At 47.4% G+C, this 19,616-nt stretch overlaps 1 protein-coding gene across 3 annotated transcripts; it reads right to left on the bottom strand.

Annotated features, from left to right (window-relative positions):
• Nucleotides 1-251: 251 nt before the first annotated feature.
• LOC116873649 (cytochrome P450 4F3) lies at nucleotides 252-19,411 on the bottom strand. Of its 3 annotated transcripts, XM_032867513.1 has the most exons (13): nucleotides 19,332-19,411; nucleotides 18,745-18,943; nucleotides 14,559-14,703; nucleotides 13,384-13,437; nucleotides 13,164-13,291; nucleotides 11,134-11,255; nucleotides 10,119-10,389; nucleotides 8,443-8,509; nucleotides 8,116-8,245; nucleotides 1,356-1,489; nucleotides 1,194-1,258; nucleotides 920-1,002; nucleotides 252-516 (listed from the first exon to the last, which is right to left on the bottom strand). In XM_032867513.1, the coding sequence occupies exons 2-13, from the start codon at nucleotides 18,940-18,942 to the stop codon at nucleotides 339-341; spliced, it is 1,575 nt and encodes a 524-aa protein (XP_032723404.1). In that variant the 5' UTR covers nucleotide 18,943; nucleotides 19,332-19,411; the 3' UTR covers nucleotides 252-338. The 3 variants fall into 3 exon arrangements, with proteins under 3 accessions (XP_032723404.1, XP_032723402.1, XP_032723403.1); XM_032867511.1 differs by lacking the exons at nucleotides 252-516; nucleotides 18,745-18,943; nucleotides 19,332-19,411 and adding an exon at nucleotides 15,608-16,066 and having other exon boundaries at nucleotides 898-1,002; XM_032867512.1 differs by lacking the exons at nucleotides 252-516; nucleotides 1,194-1,258 and having other exon boundaries at nucleotides 926-1,002.
• Nucleotides 19,412-19,616: the final 205 nt, after the last annotated feature.

Here is a 19,616-nt window from a genome sequence, read left to right as displayed (position 1 = left end):
TGGAGCCCCCTTGCCAGGTGTTGAAATGAGAGAGACCACCTGGAGAGGCGAGAGTTTTAGCATGATTTTCTTTGTTCTATTTTCTGTTGATTGGAAATCTGGAGTAACCACAGGTTTGATTCTGGGAGAACCCGAAATCAGCATGGGGCCTGTAGTCAGCTGGAAAGGCTGTCAGGGTCTTGGGCTCAGACACCAGGCTCCCCTCCACCCCGCCTCACCCACCCCTGCCTTCCTACAGGTCCCAAGCGCCCCCTGCTGGCTCTCGATGAAGCTCGGACAGAGGAGATGGCACAGTTTCGTTCCCGGGAATCCGCAAAGTGAGGCGTGTAGGGTCTGGGTCACCGGGGTGCCGCGCTCAGCGGCTCCACGCGCAGCCAGAGTCCGCCCTCCGCGCGCAGGATCAGCTCCGGCTTCCTGCGCGGCTCCTCCTCGCCCGGCAGGACCCGGAAGCGCAGCAGCGTCAGCGCCAGGACCACCTTCATCTCGGTCATGGCGAACGTCTGCCCAATGCAGTTCCTGCGGGCACCAGTGGGGGCTCTGACTCGCCAGGGACCCCAGCAGGCCCCATGGCGCCCAGAACCTGGTCCGGGACCCTTTGCCCCGCCCGCAGGGATCCAGAAGGGGAGCAAACCATGCCTGGGACCCCCATGTGGGCTTGCCTATCCCCGAGCTTGGCTCGGACCCCAGCCCTGGACTCAGGCCAGCAGACGGGGGAAGGGGCGCGGCCCATACCGCGGACCCCCAGTTGGACCTACCCTACCTCCACTTCCCAGACCCTTACCTCTAACCTCTGGAGGAGGGGAGAGAAGGAGAGCCATCCTCAATTTCCCCCTTTCCCGCCCCATAGCCTTGTCTGGGATCTCAGTCCCAGACCCCTGCCCCACCACCCCATTCCCACCTCGATACCCCCTGAGCTCACCTGGGTCCCGCAGAGAAGGGAATAAAAGCCAAGGGTGACCTCTCCTTGATGTTTTCTGGGTCAAAGCGAAAGGGGTTGTATACCTAAGGGTGGAGAGAGGCAGGGCTGCTGGTTGAGGTTTCCCAGGACCGCAAGCTTGGGAGAGGCAGACGTGTATGGTGGGGGGAGGTGATGTTTGATTTGCCAGGTCAGAACCCTGCGCCCTCCCCTAGATTCCCCTAGGAGAATTGACAAGGAGGAGGGTGTGCTGTGGGTTTGGAGGGGGTTGCAGCACCTCAGGGTCTGGCCACACAGATGGGTTGTGGTGGGTCCCAAAAATACTGATGAGGCAGGTAACACCTGTGGGAGACAAGGAGCCAGTCAGGAAGAGGTTCCCCCTGCCTGATGGGCCCCTCTTCCTGCCCAGGAGGCTCCTTCCCCCTGAGGTCGTGGGCACCTTTGGGGATGACCCGGCCATCTGGGAGCACAATGTCCTGGCTACAGCAGCGGGAGATGACTGTGACTGAGGGATGCAACCGCAGACTCTCCTTGATGCACATGGTCAGGAAGGGCAACTGGGTCAGGTCGTCCCTAAGGAAGCACCCCCAACAATTATCCACGCAGCAAAAACATGCCCCATGAGACCCTCTCTCCCTATACCAAAATAAATTCCAGGTGGATCAAATATCTCCAAACTCACTGAGTTCTGTACATTAAACATATACAGCTTTTGATATGTCAACCACACCTCAATAAAGTGGTTTTTTAAAAGAAAAAAGAAAAGCAGCATCACAGAAGTAGAGGGAAAATTTAACTGGGTGTTTCTAGAAGGTTTTCTGAGCAAAACACAATACCCAAAAGCCAACCATAAAAAGGTTTACAAATTTGCATAAAAATTACATACTGTTTATTGCGAGAGAGCAAAATCAAAAGCCAAACGAGTAAGAAACAACCAAAACACAGCCATAGTTCTATCATGGCATTAGAGATATTAGCTAATGCAATTAGACAAGAGCAAAAAGGACAGTTAATGCAATCTGAAAAGTGGGGGTAAATGTGTCATTTTTGGCAGATAGTGATTCTATGCTTAGAAAACACAAGAGAATATACCAGAAAATTTTATAAACATTGAAGATAAAGTAAGGGGGTTGGATTCTTTTTTTCTGATCCCCTTCAAATTGTGTGGTGATTTCAATTTTTAACAGCTGATATTGTTAAGTAGTTCAAACTAGAAAACTATAAAACACACCCCTCTGACTCAACACCATTCATTTCCCATTCTCACAGTTTGCCTAGGTTCTTATTTTTTATTTGTCCTTTCAGAGTTACTTTTTGCATTAAAAAATTTTTAGAGTAGCATACTATATATTACGCACACTGCTCTGTATTTTTTCATTCAGTAGTAGAGCAATCTCCTCTTGTATACTTCCTGAGATTTGTGTCAAGAATAAAGGCAGCCTTGGGACACCTGGGTGGTTCCGTCATTAACCATCTGTCTTCGACTCAGGTCATGATCCCAGGATCATGGGATCCAGTCCTGCACTAGGCTCCCTGCTCGGTGGGGAGCCTGCTTCTCCTCTGCCTGCCTCTCTCTCTCCCCCTGCTTGTGTTCTCTCTCAGTGTTGCTCTCTCTCTCTCATTCTCTGACAAATAAATAAATAAAATATTTTAAAAAAAAGAATAAGGGCATCCATATTCTGGAACTATAAAATAATTTCCCATAGTTTCCTCTAGAGCTTTTAAGACACTTTTTTAAAAAGATTTTTATTTATTTGACACACAGAGAGAGAAATCACAAGTAGGCAGAGAGGCAGGCAAAGAGAGAGGAGGAAGCAGGCTCCCCGCTGAGCAGAGAGCCCGATGCGGGACTCCATCCCAGGACCCTGAGATCATGACCTGAGCTGAAGGCAGAGGATTAACCCACTGCACCTTTTTTTATTTTAAATATTTGATTCCATCTTGATGTTATCTGTTACAAGACATGAGGATCAGGTTGAATGAACTTTTCTCTGGGTAGCTCCCCAGTTATTCCAAGAGCTTTTTTAAAAAGATTTAATATGGGACTCCATACTTAGCATTTACTATGTCCACTGGACACACAATTTATATGTATATTAAAAAATTAGTTTTCCATGTTGAAATAATAATCAATTAGAAAAGATAAAGGAAAAGATTGATGATGATGATGATGATGATGATGATGATGATGATATAAATACCTGGATTAAGCTTAGCCCCCCAAAAAATATAGAGATTGAAATCTGTATGTTCCAATGAATTTTTAAACTTCTCTTAATATGAAGATATGAGTCTTCATATCTTAACCCTAAGATACAGAAGTGTCTTAGGGTTAATTTAGCAAAATATGCATAAGATATCTGATTTAAAAATTTAGATTTTATTAAAAGACTAAAGAGTATTCAGATATCCAAAAATGGGAGTATTCCTGCCACAATCTAGGATGGTATGTGTTCAAATCATGAAGTAATCCATTTCTACAAGTCAATCATATATTCACCTCAACCAATAAAATATATTCAGTTCAAGTGAAAATCTACCAGATGTCTTTAGGAACTTGATAACCTTACTCTAAAACATTTCTGGAAGGATAAAAGATCATGAAGAATTAGGTCAATTTAAAAGGAAAAGATTAGGGGGCACTTGGGTGATTGGTTGAGCATCTAGCTCTTGATTTTGGCTCACGTCAGGATTTCAGGTTGTGGGGTCAAGCCCCATGTCAGGCTCCACACTTAGCACAGAGTCTGCTTAAGGCTCCCTCTCCCTCAACCCCTCCCCAACTCTCAAATAAATAAATAAATGTTTAAAAATAAAGATGAAGGGGTGCCTGGGTGGCTCAGTCAATTAAGCATCTGCCTTCAGCTCAGGTCATGATCCCAGGGTCGGAGGATTGAGCCCCAAGTCGGGCTCCTTGCTCAGTGGGGATTCTTCTTCTCCACCTGCCACTTCCCCTGCTTCTGCTCTCTCTCTCTCTCTCTCTCTCTCAAATAAACAAATAAAATCTTTTTAAAAAATTTTTTTAATAAAAAATAAAAATGAAAGATTAAGGAAGAGAAACTCACTCTGCCAGACATTAAGACCTACCACAAAGATGCGGTGATCAAACAAAGAAACACACAGTGTGGCTGTGTGGCAAGAACAGGAAAGGAGACTCATGCAACAGAAGATGTGAGTAAGTGAAGCCTTACCATCTGGTAAGGGAAATGCACAAAATCCTATAATAAGGACAGACAGTAGGGCTGTGAAAGAAAGTTTAGACAAATGTGTCTCCATAAAAATTAACCAAAAGTGCTCCCTCAAAAGTCAAAAGGCTATCTTTTGCAACACAAGACAGAAAAGGATTATTTTTAAGTGAGTCATTATAAGTAAATATGAAGAAAGAGAAAAACTCAGAGAAACAACAAAAAAGGTGAGTACTGCTCACATAAAGTGAAATACAAATGGCCTATCAACATGCGCAGAAGAAGGACCTGAATAGACATTTTTAAAAGAGGACACATGGATGGCCAACAGGTACATGAAAATGTGCTCAAAATCACTAATTATCAGAGAAATGCAAATCAAAACTACATTGAGATCTCATCTCACACCTCACAGCTATTAGAATAGCTATTATCAGAAACACAAGAGATAATAAATGCCTATGAGGTTGTGGAGAAAAAGGAATACTGTGCGCCACTGGTGGGATTGTAAATTGATTCAGACACTGTGGAAAACAGTATGAAGTTTCCTCAAAAAAATTAAAAAGCAGAACCACCACACTATCCAGCAATCTCACCTCTGGGTAGTTATCCAAAGAAGATGAAAACTCTAACTCAGAAAGTGTATTGACTACGATACTGTAGGTAATCACACTGTATTGCATTTTTGGAAGTTGCTAAGAGAATAGGTCTTAAAAGTTCACATGACAAGAAAAAAATTCTATAATTACATATGGTGACAAATTTTAGCTAGAACAATTGTGGTGATCATTTGCAATATATACAAATATCAACTCATTTCTTGTATACCTAAAAGTAATAGAATGTATGTCCATTATACCTAAATATTAAAAAATTTTGGGAGTAGCCCCCCAAAATGTGCAAAAGATGTTAAGACTCTTAATTTAAAGAAACATTCCTAAAAAGAGGAAATATGAAAAATTGGCTAAGATTTAAAATTCAATACAGGGTTACCTGGGTAGCTCAGTTGGTAAGGCAACTGCCTTCAGCTCAGGTCATGACCCTGGAGTCCCAAGATCAAGTCCCGCATTGGGCTCCCTGCTTGGTGGGGAGACTGCTTCTCCCTCTGACCCTTCCCCTTCTCACACTCTCTCTTTCCCTCTCTCATTCCCTCTCTCAAATAAATAAATAAAATCTTTAAAAATAAAATAAAATAAAATTCAATACAATAATAACAAAGGTAAAGGTATGAGAAAGCTGGCATCATCAACTTCAGTGGACAGGAACAGATTTGCAATAGCTACTAAAATGATAAAAACTTGGACTGTCTTTGACTCAGCAATTACCCTTCCAGAAATTTGCACTGGAGAGACATTCACATGTGTAAGCATGGGTCAGTGTTCACAGATGTTGACTACCCCATATTTATTTTATGAAAAGATTAGACACAATCCAAGTATCCATCAATGGGAGAGGTTTAGATAAATTATGGTAAAGCCATATGGTAGAATATTACACAGCAATCAAAAAGGAGGAACTAGAGCTCTGAAGTCCTATCACACACTGCAGGCTGAAAGGTAAATCAGCGCAGAGACTCTGGAAGGCAATTCATCAATGTCCAGTATAATTGAGAATACTAACATAAGTGACCTCATAATGGGGTGAACCAAGTAAACTATGGGCAGCTATGCAGAACACAGAAAGAAAGAGCCATAAGACACATGTTGAGGGAATGGAACAAGTCACAAACTGTATGTATATGGAAATGTAAAATGTGTTAAGGACAAAAAGATGAGAGAGAGAGAGATGACAGAGATGATAGAGAGATAGACAGATGTACAGATAGACAGTTATGGAAAGACACATGATAAATCAATGAATCTAGAAATCCCTGGGGAGAGAGAAGGAGATTCAACTGAGGGGGAGGACGTCAATGATAACTGTAGTCTCCTCTATGTCTCAGGGCAAGAACTTGTTCTCATCATTGTTTTTGTAATTCAAAACTCTTTTCCAACAGTTGTGTTTTGAGGAAATGAAAAGATCTCAAAGACTCTTTGCTAATGTGTAGACCTTAATTCCCATTGGTGGGGGTAGGGAGATAGTTTTCATGTATTTATAAGGACAGTCATCTTCTGGAAGGACACACAGGAAATCATTAATAGGAGTTACTCCTAGGGTGAGGATTAAGAAAAACTTCATTTCTATTATAAACCTTCTCTTTCTTTTAAAGATTTATTAATTTATTTGAGGGGGAGAGGGAGGCAGGGAGAGAGAGAATCTTAAGCACATTTCATGCTTAGTGTGGAGCCGGACACAGGGCCTAATCTCACAACCCCAAGACCATGACCCGAGTGAAAATCCGGAGTTGGACATTTAACCGACTGAGCAACCAGGTGCCCTGACTATAAATTCTCTTTTTCCCCTAACTTACCCCCCCAAAAAATAATAAAATAAATAAATTCTCTTTTTATATACCTTTTTTTTAACCAAGTGTATTTTTTTTTTGAAATCTTGGTTGAAACAGCATAAAAGTGTTTCTCTATTCTACCTCACAGGGCTGCTATGCTGAGTGAAGGCATGGCATGGAAAATGCTACCTACAAGATGCCTGTCCATGGGCGCCTGGGTGGCTCAGTGGGTTAAAGCCTCTGCCTTCGGCTCGGGTCGTGATCTCAGGGTCCTGGGATCGAGGCCCGCATCGGGCTCTCTGCTCAGCAGGGAGCCTGCTTCCCCCCTCTCTCTCTGCCTGCCTCTCTGCCTGCTTGTGATCTCTCTGTCAAATAAATAAATAAAATCTTTAAAAAAAAAAAAAAAAGATGCCTGTCCAGTCCAATGCCTGCTCTACATCCCCAAGCCCCTGGCCTGACCCAGGCCTCAAAATCCCCTCCCTGGTCCCCATGCTACAGCTTGTCCTCTCCAGTATGTTCTCCACACTAGCCCTAGAAAGATCTTCTTGGTACCCAGATCTGACCTGTCCTCCTCCTGCTCAAATAATCCCCACAGTTCCCCCATTGCCCTTGGGTTAACAATTGAGGCCAATGGCATTGATTCTAAAGTCTCCCACAACCAGTCTCTGTTACCATTCCCCAGCCATGTCACCTCACCATGAGTCAGTGTCTCTTTCTCTTTTTATTTCTCTCTCCCCCTATGTTTCTGCCTGTCTGCCTCTCTTTCTCTTTCTCTCTTCTCCCTCCTTCCTTTTCTCCTTCTCTCTATCTCTCCCTTTCTCCCTCCTTCCCCCTCTCTTCTCCCTTTCCCTCTTCCCTTCCTCTACTCCTCTTCACTTTGCCCACTCTGTCTTCTTGAACTAACTGCACCCTAACTACACCCAAATATCTACCAATCGTCACTCAGGGTCCCAGCAGAGGCGCTCTCTCTACCCTTAGACTTGCCTCTCATACTCTCCTCCCTAGTCCAGCCTATGTGGACCAGGAGTGTCCTGGCCTGAGACAATTCCCCCACAAGTCTGGAGCTCTTGGAAGACAAGGGCCAGGGCTGGTCCTTCTTGGGTCTCCAGCACACAGAATGAGCTAGGATGAATTGGAGAAGGTACAGAATTGGGAATGGAAAGGTAGTGTGGCAGTGTTCTCTGAATGGAGGCTGGATGGTTGAAGGTGCTGGTATTCCTGGACAAGAATTGAATGATTTTAAAACCACGTATCCCCTATGAATCCTGAACCGAACAATATGGAAGGAATTAGAAGGCAAGAGAGAAGCAAACATTTAAGGAGTGAAGATGTTAAGGACAAAAAAAATTGATTTAAGAGAGAAAAGTAAGAGAATGGAATGGAAGTTCACTTAATGAAAATGTACTAAGTGGCATCATCGGCCTTCAGACATTGTCACTATTCTGTCAGCAGCGAAATCTTTCTCAATTTCCCCCTGCTCTCCAGACTGGGCACAGACCCTGCCTCTGAGCTTTGCTCCTATTCTCACTAAGCAATAATGACAGAATTAACCAAAAGATTCTTCCCCTTCCCCAGCTGGGGAGCAAAGCCAAAGAGAGGTTCAGGAACAAACCATGAGGACCTGCACTCACCATTCAATCTCTTGAGGCTCACGGTCCCTCAGGAGCTCTTGCACCTCCTGCCGACAGCGCTCCTGGTATTCTGGATGCTTTGCAAGGTTGTACAGGACCCAGGAGAGGCCACTGGCTGTGGTGTCATGGCCTGAGAAGCAGCCAGACAGGCTTGGGTCTCTGGGCTTATTCAGCACCAGAAGGTGGACAGCGCCTTTAATTAAGGCCCCCAGGGAGGATGGGGTGGGGTGGGCTGGTCCAGGGCCCACCTATCAAGTTCCTGGGACTGGACAGACCCCTGCCAGACCCCTGCCCCACTCCCTCATAGTCCCACACTGGGATGCTCACCCTCAAACATGAAGGTGTCAGCCTCTGCTCGGATGTCCTCATCTGACAATTGTTTTCCATCTTCATCCTGGAGAGAAATAAGACATACCCCCACACATGCACCCAGTCACATCAGCTCTGAGAGCTCCTGAGCCTAACCTGAGACAAGCTCTGAACCTCCACCATCCATCCAGAGATCCAAGCCCTGCACTCTCACACCTCCTTTGTTCACTATCACCAGAGACCCCGCACCACAGCCCTCCTCCCAGGCCTCTTTACCCCGTTCTTTGTCCCTCATGGAAGGAATCAATGATTCATGACTATTTTCATGTTTCTACATGATGAAAACTTTCTGGGAAAAAAGTTACCGGCAACCTGGATTACAGGAGATTGAATGACAACTTCCCTTGGAAGTTGGAGATTGAGCATTGCTCCAGAGACATTTGCTCACATTCTAGGATAGTAAATCCAGAGATTCCTCATCTACCCTGGCAATAAGCCAACAGAACCTACAGACATTGCCTTCTCAGTGAAGAGGACTTGCTTGTACTTTATTTTAGTTTAGTTTAGTTTAGTTTTTCAGTGTTCCAAGACTCATTGTTTATGCACCACACCCAGTGTTCCATGCAACATGTGTCCTCCTTAATACCCACCACCAGGCTCACCCATCCCTCCACTTCCTCTCCTCCAAAACCCTCAGTTTGTTTCTCAGAGTCCACAGTCTCTCATGTTTTGTCTCCCCCTCCGATTTCCCCCAATCCACCTTTCCCTTCCTTCTCCTAATGTCCTCCCTGTTATTCCTTATGCTCCACAAGTAAGTGAAACCATATAATTGACTTTCTCTGCTTGACTTATTTCACTCAGCATAATCTCTTCCAGTCCCATCCATGTTCCTACAAAAGTTGGGTATTCATCCTTTCTGATGGAGGCATAATACTCCATAGTGTATATGGACCACATCTTCCTTATCCATTCATCCGTTGAAGGGCATCTTGGTTCTTTCCACAGTTTGGGGACTGTGGCCATTGCTGTTATGAACATTGGGGTGCAGATGGCCCTTCTTTTCACTACATCTGTATCTTTGGAGTAAATACCCAGTAGTGACTTGCTTATACTTTAAAACTCTCTCTCTCTCTGTCTCTCCCTCTCACTCACACACACTCGTGTGCACACACACACACACACACACACACGAAGAAGGGGCAGATATGTCAGCAGTCCTTCATAAGTTCCAGGATTAATAATGTAGGCTTACTGCTCCTGTGATGGAAGCTTGGATGCATGTACACATACAAGCATCCTGTAGGTCTCAGAAGAATTTCAGAAAGAGGAACCATGCCTACAAAGTAGCCTTTCTGTCTACTCTTACTTTTGTGAGCAATAAATGGGCTTCTCTGATCTAGGGTTCTGGTATATAAACACACACACACACACACACACACACACACACACACACACAAGCCTACCTTATTAAGTAGAGTAAAATCTCAGGCCCATCCCACTGTCAGACTTAACAGTACACTGCAGGCTGCATTCCACATAGTCTTCTCTAAAACATCCCTCTAATCCATCCCTCCCTTCCTCAAGCAGCTTCCATGGCTCCCCATTGCCCTCTGGATCAAGTATAAGTTCTTCAATCTGAAATTTGAAATCAAGGTCCATTCTACCTCTTATATTTAGATCCCAGAGAAACACACCTTGGTCAGCAGGAGGACATCAATGAAGTCCAAAGTCTTGGTTTTAGCCTTGGCCTCGAGGAAGTCATCAACACCCTGATCAGGGAGAGTGCGGCGTCGCTCCTGGATAACAGCATCTGTGAAGTTGTGCACCAGCCGGCAGGCTCTGCGGAAGCGCTGTCCATCTGGAGTGAGGTAGTACAGGAAGTCCGTGTGCAGGAGGATCTGCTGATGCCGTTTTGCCACGAGGGCACTGAGCTCTAAGATGGCAGCAATATATTCACTAGGCTTCCTGCAGGATGAGGACATGAAGCGGGGCAACAACTTAGCTCACCTCAACACTGAGAAAAGGCCTCCCACCAGAAGCTGGGAGCTACCTCCCATCAGAAAACTGAGTATCAGAAAACAGATTGTCCCACAGGTACATGGTGGGGATGATCCAGGAGACTTAACTCTCCAGAACTTCTTCTCTCCCTGATTCCCATTTCTGTGAACTGCCCCCATGCCCCAGGCACCCTATCCCAGCTGAGACATTATGCATTTCTCCTCTCTCTCCATACAGCTCAGACTTTACCTTCTTTATAGACCCAGGCCTCTCTCTACTCTTGCATTCAATTTCAATACCATGCACCATCTACACAGCAATTGGTCTTCCCTAGAGTCAGATGTTCAAGAACAGCTTTGACCATGACTATCATTGGCTCACCGCCTTCCATGATATGGAATGGCACATGAATAAAGTTCATATGCCTTTGTCTGCATCTTGAAAGTCCTTAAGATACAGCCCCACCCAACTGCTCCACCCTCATTCCCAAGGCGGCTCCTCACTGTGGCACATGATTTGCTCATCGTGGCCCCTTGTCCTTTATCAAACATTTCTAACTACCTAAAAGGATCACTTTTTCTCTTCCCCTTCCTTGCCCTTCAATGTCTACTTCTGATCCATCTCCTCCAGGAAGTCCTTTCTGATTGTGCTGATCAGTGTTCCCTTCCCCCATCTATGGCTTATGTTCCCATTCCCAGGGCAGAGACTCACTCCTGGCAATTGCTGTCAAAACTGAAGACACATTTCTGCAGACTGTCCAGGGTCATGAGGCTAATGTGTTCAAACATGTCCAGATGGTTGCTACCCTCTGACACCAGGCGCTTCCACTTGGCCTGGGAAGAGAAGGAGGAAGAGCTGGGGCTGGAACCTGCCTTCCCTGAAGCCCTCCCCAATACCAGCCACCAAGATGGAATCCCCCAAACCCAGCCTCTTGGCCCCAGGCACCCATCCTCAAGGAGCACCAGGCCTGGGTAGAAGTAGAAACTGTTACTATTAAGGCCCCATGCCTGAGAGTCCGGAGACCTGAGTTCAAATTCTGGCTCTGCCTCCCATACTCTATTGTCCTTGGTCAATTCTTGCCCTCTCTGGTCGCCACATGCCAAAGCTTCAGTAAGAGTTAAGATGACTTGCTCTGGTGAACAATAAACCAGGTTGGAATCCCAGCTCCACTTATAAGCTCATGTGCTAGCTGTGTGAACATGGGCAAGCTCCCTAACCTCTCTGAACCTCATTTTTATCACTTATAATGGACAAGATTATATCTACCTCATAAAGTTGTGAAAATCAAATGAGATACCATATGCCGTGGAATGTACACATAGATTCTGGCGTATAGTAAGTTCTGAAAAAATGTTGATTTTCATCATTTTAATTGTTATAAATTAAGAAAAGGTAGTCTGTGGATAGTCCTGGGGCCCTGAGTACCCCTGCACATTCTAGATGGTATGCCAAAAAAATGCAAGACCTTGATGTTCTTTACTTGAGCCATTTCTCAGAATTGTGTTTGCAGCAAGCACCCTTAGTGATAAGGTAATATTTCCCTCTGGACAAATGTCAGACTTCCTTCTAATTTCCTAAAAGTCATAGAGTCCCTAAACCTAGTACCCCTGCCCTGTCATGTGACATACTGCATAAACATTGAAGCCCACCTGTGTTGGCCTCATGGGACTTGGGAGAGAGAGCGCCGAACCCTAACCACTAGACCACCAGGGAGGTTGGGACTTGGGGACTTAGAGAAAAAAATGCAATCAAGAAGCATGTGTGCTTGCTGTACTATGAGTAATAAACTATCCTTTGTCTCTGAAACAGGAGTCTCCTGTCTTCTGACAGAATCCACAAAACAATACCAATCTCACTCCTCAGCTTACAAGTATGAAAAAAATCCCAGGCACTTTGCAAAACCCCAACCTCCTTTTCTTCAGTTCCCTATAGCCACACCCTCTGCAATGTGATTTTTCAGCAATTTCTATTTAGACGTGGAGCCTTTTTCACTACCTTTTGATTCTATGCTGGTCTTTTGCCTTGCTTTGACCAACAGACCATGGTGAAAACAATGAAGTGATCTTCCCAAACCTAGATCTCAAGAGGCATTGAAACTTCCTCTCAGCCTCTCGGGTCCCTGCCTCAGCCATGTGAACAAATCTGAGATGCCTTCTGGAAGGAGAGAATCACATTAAAGAAAGTTCAGTTGTCTGAGCTGAGACCATCCTAGATCAACCTGCAGCCAGCCAAGCCCCAAACATGTGAATGCCCAGATCTGCAAAGTATATACCTGACCCACAGCTAGTCAAAGGTATGACCTTTGACTAAGGATGTGACCCCATCCATGTCCAGAAGACCCTGACAACTAACTCATAGACTTGTTAGCACTAATAAACCCTCATTGTTTGAAAACACTGATTTTGAAAGTGGTTCATTATTAATTCAGTAATAACTACTGTATGATGTTCATGACATTCAACTGTGTCTCAGGTTCCAAGGCTTCTTTGCAAGGGAAACATAAAAACTAACACCTTCCAAGAACCTACTGTGTGCCAGGAACATGAACATATTTCATTATCTTTCCCACCCTGCAATGTGGGGACCATTACTCCCATTTTACAGCTGAGAAAATTGAGACTCAGAGAGGAAGAGCAATGGCCCCAAAGCTAATCTAGAAGAGCCAGTATTCCAGACAAGATGTCACAGAGCCCCCATCACCACCAAAACTTCAGCTGGGACCTTGGGTTCAAGAGACTCACATGCATGACATTCACACTGCCATTGAAAATCTTCACATAGGGCTTCAGGATGTTGAAGTGGAAGGCAGGTGTCAGCATGCGGCGGTGGCTGCCCCATTTGTCACCAGCACTCAACAGGAGCCCATCCCCTAGTAGAAACAGCAATGAGGAGTAGGCAAGGGCAGTGCCTTCTTTGGGCCCCCAAGGTTGTCCCCAGTCCCCTTTACCCACAGTTACTCACCCAGCCAGGGTTTCAGGAAGCTGTAGAAGACCATGTCCTTGGGTACGATGGCAGCTGACATGAAGGAGGACCATCAGGGTTCATAAGAGGGGAAGGGGAAGTGCTTTGGTTTGGGGGGATAGAAGCTGCCGCCAGGAGTCTCCATACCCCCTCCAAGCCCAGCATAGCAGGAATGGAAACAAGGGCAGAGAAAACAGAGAGGAGTGGGAAAGTGAGGGGAGACCATACCAGGCTGCACCTCAGAGTAGAACAAATGCAGAGCCTGCAGACATAACCCCATGTACATAGATGCACCCTAACATGGCAAAAAACACCCCAGCATAAATTGACAAGGCTCCTACCTGGTCCAATGTGTTCAAAACACCCAAACACAAGTCAGCACTCCACAAAATGCCTTTACAGAGTCCCAGGACACCTCATCTGTCCCAGAACCCCTGACCTCTCCTGCAACAACTGACATGGCCCCACCATGTGTTAACACATCCTAACATGAAACATTGTGCATAACACACATTGACAGGATGCAACGTGCTCTGACATGGACCCAAAGACAACTTGATACAACATCAGCATGTCCTTCAGACGGCCTCAGACAAGACTTAAATATGACCCCACTAATGTCACAGCTGTGGACTAGGTATGACACAGACATAACCTAAGACAGGCTCTGGACAAGACTCACACAAAGCCTCAGCATTTCTCAGAAGAATTCTGGGTCGCGTACCTCAGACAAACCCCAGACATGGCCCAGAAATGACCAACAGGAGAACCAGATATCTCAAATGGCATCTCGGACAAAAACCAGATAGAACCCACACATGTCTCAAATATCCTTGGCCACAGCCGAGCCCCAGACATAACAAAGGGAACCTTCACTTGATAGCAGGTATAACCATATACCAGGCAGGTATAACCAAGTGTAATGTACACCGGCTGTAACCAGAAGGCAGGTGGAAACATAAATGTCACTAGACATGGTCATACAGCACACACTGCATAATCACACCCTAGGCATGAGCACACATGACTGTGGGTCTGGCCGGTGGGGGTGCAGGTGAGACAGAGACAGTGGCATCTCTGCCACAGCCCCTCCTATCTGCAACTGGGTCACCAGCCAAGCTGGAAGCAGCACAGAGACCTCAGCAGTGAGTAAGCCATGGTCATGGTGTGTCTACCTGGAGCAAAGAGCACGGGCTTGATGCAGGTGGGGTGGAAGATGCGGATCACCGCGTTCCAGGGACCCACCCACCAGCAGCACACATCCCCATAGGTGCTTGCCAGGTCCTGTGTGTACAGCAGACCTTCCTCTGAGCTCTGAATCTGGAGAGGAACAAAGAGGGCCCAATTCATACTTTTTCTAGGTGGTCATAGGATAGAAGTACGTGCAGGACAAAGACCCAGACCTGAACCCCATGAATACCCTTTGGCAGCCCAGCCTCCTCCTGGGATCCCTCCTCAGTCCATCCATATGACAATTGGGGTCCCTTGGTTACAAGAACAAAAGGGGCCTTTCCCCATTTTGGATCCTAAACATCAAGTTCACCTGGCTTCTCTTCTATCCCCAATTTCCAGATAAGAGAACTGAGGCTCTGAACAATGAAGTTACTTTCCAGGTACTGAGTGCATTCCAGAGATCTAAGCCCAGGTCTGTCTTTGAATGCAGAGTCTCCATTCTTAGCCACGGAATTGCTTTGAGCCCCAAAAGAATAGCTCTGAGAACGTGTGCTTGCCAAGACTAGACAATCAGATCCACCGTGATTAAATGAAAAATCGGGACACTTAGGTGGTTCAGTCGGTTGAGCATCTGCCTTTGGCTCAGTTCATGATCCTGGGGTACTGGGATTGAGTCCCACATCAGGCTCTCTGCTCAGCAGGGAGTTTGCTTCTCCCTCTCTCCCTCCTTCTCACCTCCCACCTGCTCATGCATTCTCTCTCTCTTTCTCTGTCTCTCTCTCTCTCTCTCTCTCTCTCTCTCAAATAAATAAATAAAATGTATTAATTAATTAAAAGTCAACCCTGGGATGCAGGCCAGGAAAATGAAAGGGAGTTCTTCAACTTTTCCTGTAACTCTTCGGAATATGGTCACTTTTCCACGGGGCTTGAGCTTGGGGGACTCATCTTTACAAGAATGAGAGTGAAGCTATCACAGTGGGAAACAACAACAGCAACAAAAAAATGAAGACAGATTTTGATGATGTTGTTTGAGACCTTTATCCAGCCATACCTGAAGACAACATCCCTGGATTTCACTGTAAATAGATGTCCTTTCTTTGATTGGACCACATAGGATTGAGTTTCTACCACTCACAACTGAAAGAGACTCTGGCATTCAGAGAGAACAAGGGGCCTTCCCAGAGTCAACCAGAATTCGGGTGTTAAAAAGCCAGGGTCTCTGTCAGATGCTGCTCATTTCCCTGCTCAGTCTGGTCTGTCTGGAGGTAGAGGAAGCAGAAGATAAGGAAGGGAGCCAGGCTGGAGTGGGCTCTCCTCAGGGAGATTCCTGGGGCCTGGTGCAGGAGAGCAATGAACTTGCAGTGGACAAGCTGTAGGCTAGGGTGGAAGGAACCAACCCACCAGAATGTCTATGGATGTCGCAGAAATAGCAGCCCAGGTATCCACCAGGTGACAACCCTCATTGTTCTGGCCCTGGGGATGGGTGAGAGTGAGACCAGGCCCAGCAGGGGACCTCAGATGCTATCAGTGTCCGCTGCATCACTCTGCCCTGTCCTTTAAAAGGATTTTGGTCTTGGGTGCCTGGGTGGCTCAGTGGGTTAAGCTTCTGCCTTTGGCTCAGATCATGATCTCAAGGTCCTGGGATCGAGGCCCGTATCAGGCTCTCTGCTCAGCAGGGAGCCTGCTTCCCCTCTCTGTCTCTGTCTCCCTACTTCTGACCTCTCTCTCTGTCAAATAAATAAATAAAATCTTTTTTTTTTTTTTAAGATTTTTGGTCTTTTCCCAGTCCCAGGTCCAGTAACTCCTCCTCTAGGAAGTCTCCCAGCCTGCCCCAGCAGAGGCCTTGATTCTCCTCTGGGCTGCCACAGCTATCTCCCTCTGGCCAATTCCTTACCTCATCAGTTTGGGAATCTCTCTGTCTGGATCCATCATTTCAAGATTGGGGTTTCCTCCAGGACAGAGCCTTGGATTGAGCAGTGGAGGGAGGAGAGGGAGAGACCGGGGTTGGCAAATACCAGAAGGGAAGAGGAGGATGGCTGAGAGAGAAGAGAGGAGGAGGGCCCAGGGACCTGCAGGGGCTACAGGGAAGCTTGGAGATGGAGGGGTTGGAAGCCCTGGGGTGTGTCAAAGCACCCACCACCACAAGCTCCGCATGAGTACCTGAGATGCTGGTGACACTCCGGACCATGTCGGGGTGGCACAAAACGACCAGGGGCCAGATAGGACCCATCCACAACTTGAACCCCTGGGTGTAGGTAGCCACCAGCTGACTTATGACCCTCAAACCCTGCTCCGTGGGGGGGGCCTACAAGGAAACAGGGGCCGTCACCTCCCCAGAAGGAGCCAAGGCAGGTCTCCCTGCAGCCTCTACAGTGGACAGAGTGTCCAGATTCTGCATGGATGGAGGGAACCTCTGCCTTCCCTCTGGGGACAGGAGGGTCCTAAAGGCCTCTCCATGTCCCAAGGCTGCAACCCAGGTCACAAGGAGAAGACACGCTCTCTGCCCACAGAGAGTCTGACCATGGCTTGAGAAATGAGATTCTTCTTCTCCTGGGAGTGATTCCAACCTCAGCAAGGTTCCCATGGGGGAGGTTTGTGGTCAGCAGGGTGGCCTCAGGACTTGTACTGGGGCTCATTCCCACACCCTGTCATGTCCTGGCCAATCCATATACCCCCAGCTCCCACACAGTGAAGGGTCTGAAGACATTCCAGCCCCTGGAAGACCCCAAGGGACAGATGTATCTCTGCTCATCACTCAGGAGGGTAGCTCCCACCTTTGAGTGCCTACTGCCTGGCCAGGCTGTGCATAGAACATCCTGTCTATCTATCTCTTTATCTATATATCACCCCTGAACTTATGAACTCTGATCAATTGTGCCCTTTACGAATGAGGAAACCAGGCCATATCCCCCAAATGGAGAATTGGGGGCATGGTTAACTCCTAGAGATACATCCTCTTCAGTCCCTCTCCATCCCTCCAGGATGTCCCATCCTGGCCTGACAAATACTCTCAGGTGCTACAGACAGGTGAACAGAAAGCATTTTCACCTTTCTGATGGCTCCCTGCTCCCCAGGAACCCTGAGGCAATTATGAGGTTGGTCCAGAGAGGGAGAGTGACTCAGCTGAGCTCACATAGCAAGAGGAACTAGAGAAGAGTGACCCAGACCAGCCTCCATGGCCAAGCCCTGGAGGGGGAGTGGAAACAATAAATTGATAACGTTCCTGCTATGCCCAGGGTTTGTTAAGAACGTTCTAAGACCCAGAATCTCAGGCAACCTTCACAATCTGTCCCAGAATGTCCCATTCCAACCTAAGCGATAAGCAGTAAAATCACAGGAAGTCCTTCCTCCAGCCATGGTCCTCATCCTGAGCAGTGGATACGAGCAGCTAACTGCTCATCCAAGGCTCATCATGGCCTTGACCATGGCAGGTGATTGCAAATTTACCGCCTATGTCATCAAACACAGCGTGTCTGTTGTATGTCAGCCCCTGGGCTGGGCATTCAGATGTCTGCTCCCCAGAGCAACTATCTAGTTGGATAGGTGGAAGATAAGTAATTGGACAATTAACTCTCTAATTAAGCATAGCAGACCCATATCAAAAGTCAACATTTGGGGTGCAGGAGAGGGGTCAAAGAAAGCTTGTGCAAGGGGAAGTGAGCAGTTAACTTTATTCAGGTTGGGTAATGGGCCCATTGGGACATCTTAGCAGGGAAGAGGAAGCTGCCCTGGGAAGTGGCATGGGTGGGAAGCTAGACCCCTGTGTGTCAGGGTGGTGAGGTCATAGCTAATACCAGTAGGCAAGTGAGCAGACACAAGGGAATGGGCCAGGCAGGGGGTGGACACCCGCCCTGTACAGCACCCTTGAAAAGGTGTCTAAGTTACCTATGAGCCCTGGGAGCCCCAGGGGACTGTGCCTGTGCAGCCTGCCATGGGAGCTCTTCAGAGGGACATTAATGTAGGGAAGAGAGGCAGGAAGTGGATGAAACGGGTGAAAGTTGGGAGGGCAAAAATATGCAAATGGCCTGGGATGGCAGAGTAGAAGAATGAGTGAGAAAAGAGGAGCTCCGCTAGCCTCCCAACTTCCTCCCGGGCCCAGACTCCAGCCCAAGCCCTGATCCCCATTCCAGATCCTTCAAGAACTCCATCCTCCCTGATCCCCCAGACCCGTCTCCTACCTACACTCACCAGGCCCAGGTGACCCCAGAACCAGTTGCGCCTTGGAGGCTGAGGGAAACACCTGAGACGGCAGCAGATGTCATGCAGTCTGTAGCTCCAGGTCAGGATGCGGGCCAGCAGCCAGGCGGCCCCAGCCAGCAGCAGGAGGTGCCACGGGGAGGCTGCCAGCTGCCCCAATCCCAGCCAGGACAGGCTCAGCTGTAACATCCTGGGACAGAGGGAATAGAGGGTGAGTTCCTGAGACCCAGGAATGGGGCAGAAAGGTGAGCTCCCCAGACTGCTCACAAACAGACCCAGGATGAGAGGGACAGGGACAGGATGGGAGAGACAGGAAGGGGCAGAGAAAGTGAACATTGCGAACTGGGCAAACTGTGTGGGGCTGGGGTGGGGGGGGGGCGCGTTGCCAAAGGGGGGAAGAGAATCAGAAGAATTCCAGAGGAAGAGGTAGAGTGAGAGGGAGAAAAAGGGAAACAGAGACAGAGTGAAAGATAGTTAACCTCCCACTGGTAGCCCCTCTTACCCCAGGACAGCTGCTCCCTGGATTCATCCCCACGTGGGGCAGCATCCTTCCCCACCCAGAACACCCAGCCTGGTACCTTCAGTCAGGAGCAGCTTAGCCACACAACCTCCTCTCCTCTCCTCTCCTCTCCTCTCCTCTCCTCTGGGGAAGTCTTTGCCTCTGGCCCCTGACCTAGGGGACAACACTGCCAGGGGCCAGGCTAAGCCAGCCAATCCCGCCTGTCTGCTTTCCTCCTCCCCACCTGGCAGTGGCCCAAATGGTGGGTGGGGGAGGGGGACTTCAGTGTTATCAAGAGAGTTTGGGTGCTGGATCCTCAGAACTCAATGTGCTTCCCACGTGGGGTAGGGGGTGAGTTGGGGGA

Source organism: Lontra canadensis, unplaced genomic scaffold, assembly GCF_010015895.1.
Source record: "Lontra canadensis isolate GAN:19392208 unplaced genomic scaffold, GSC_riverotter_1.0 scaffold35, whole genome shotgun sequence".
Taxonomy (NCBI): domain Eukaryota; kingdom Metazoa; phylum Chordata; class Mammalia; order Carnivora; family Mustelidae; genus Lontra; species Lontra canadensis.
The sequence above is the reverse complement of the archived record's forward strand: the minus strand, read 5'-3'. Positions and strand labels throughout refer to the sequence as shown.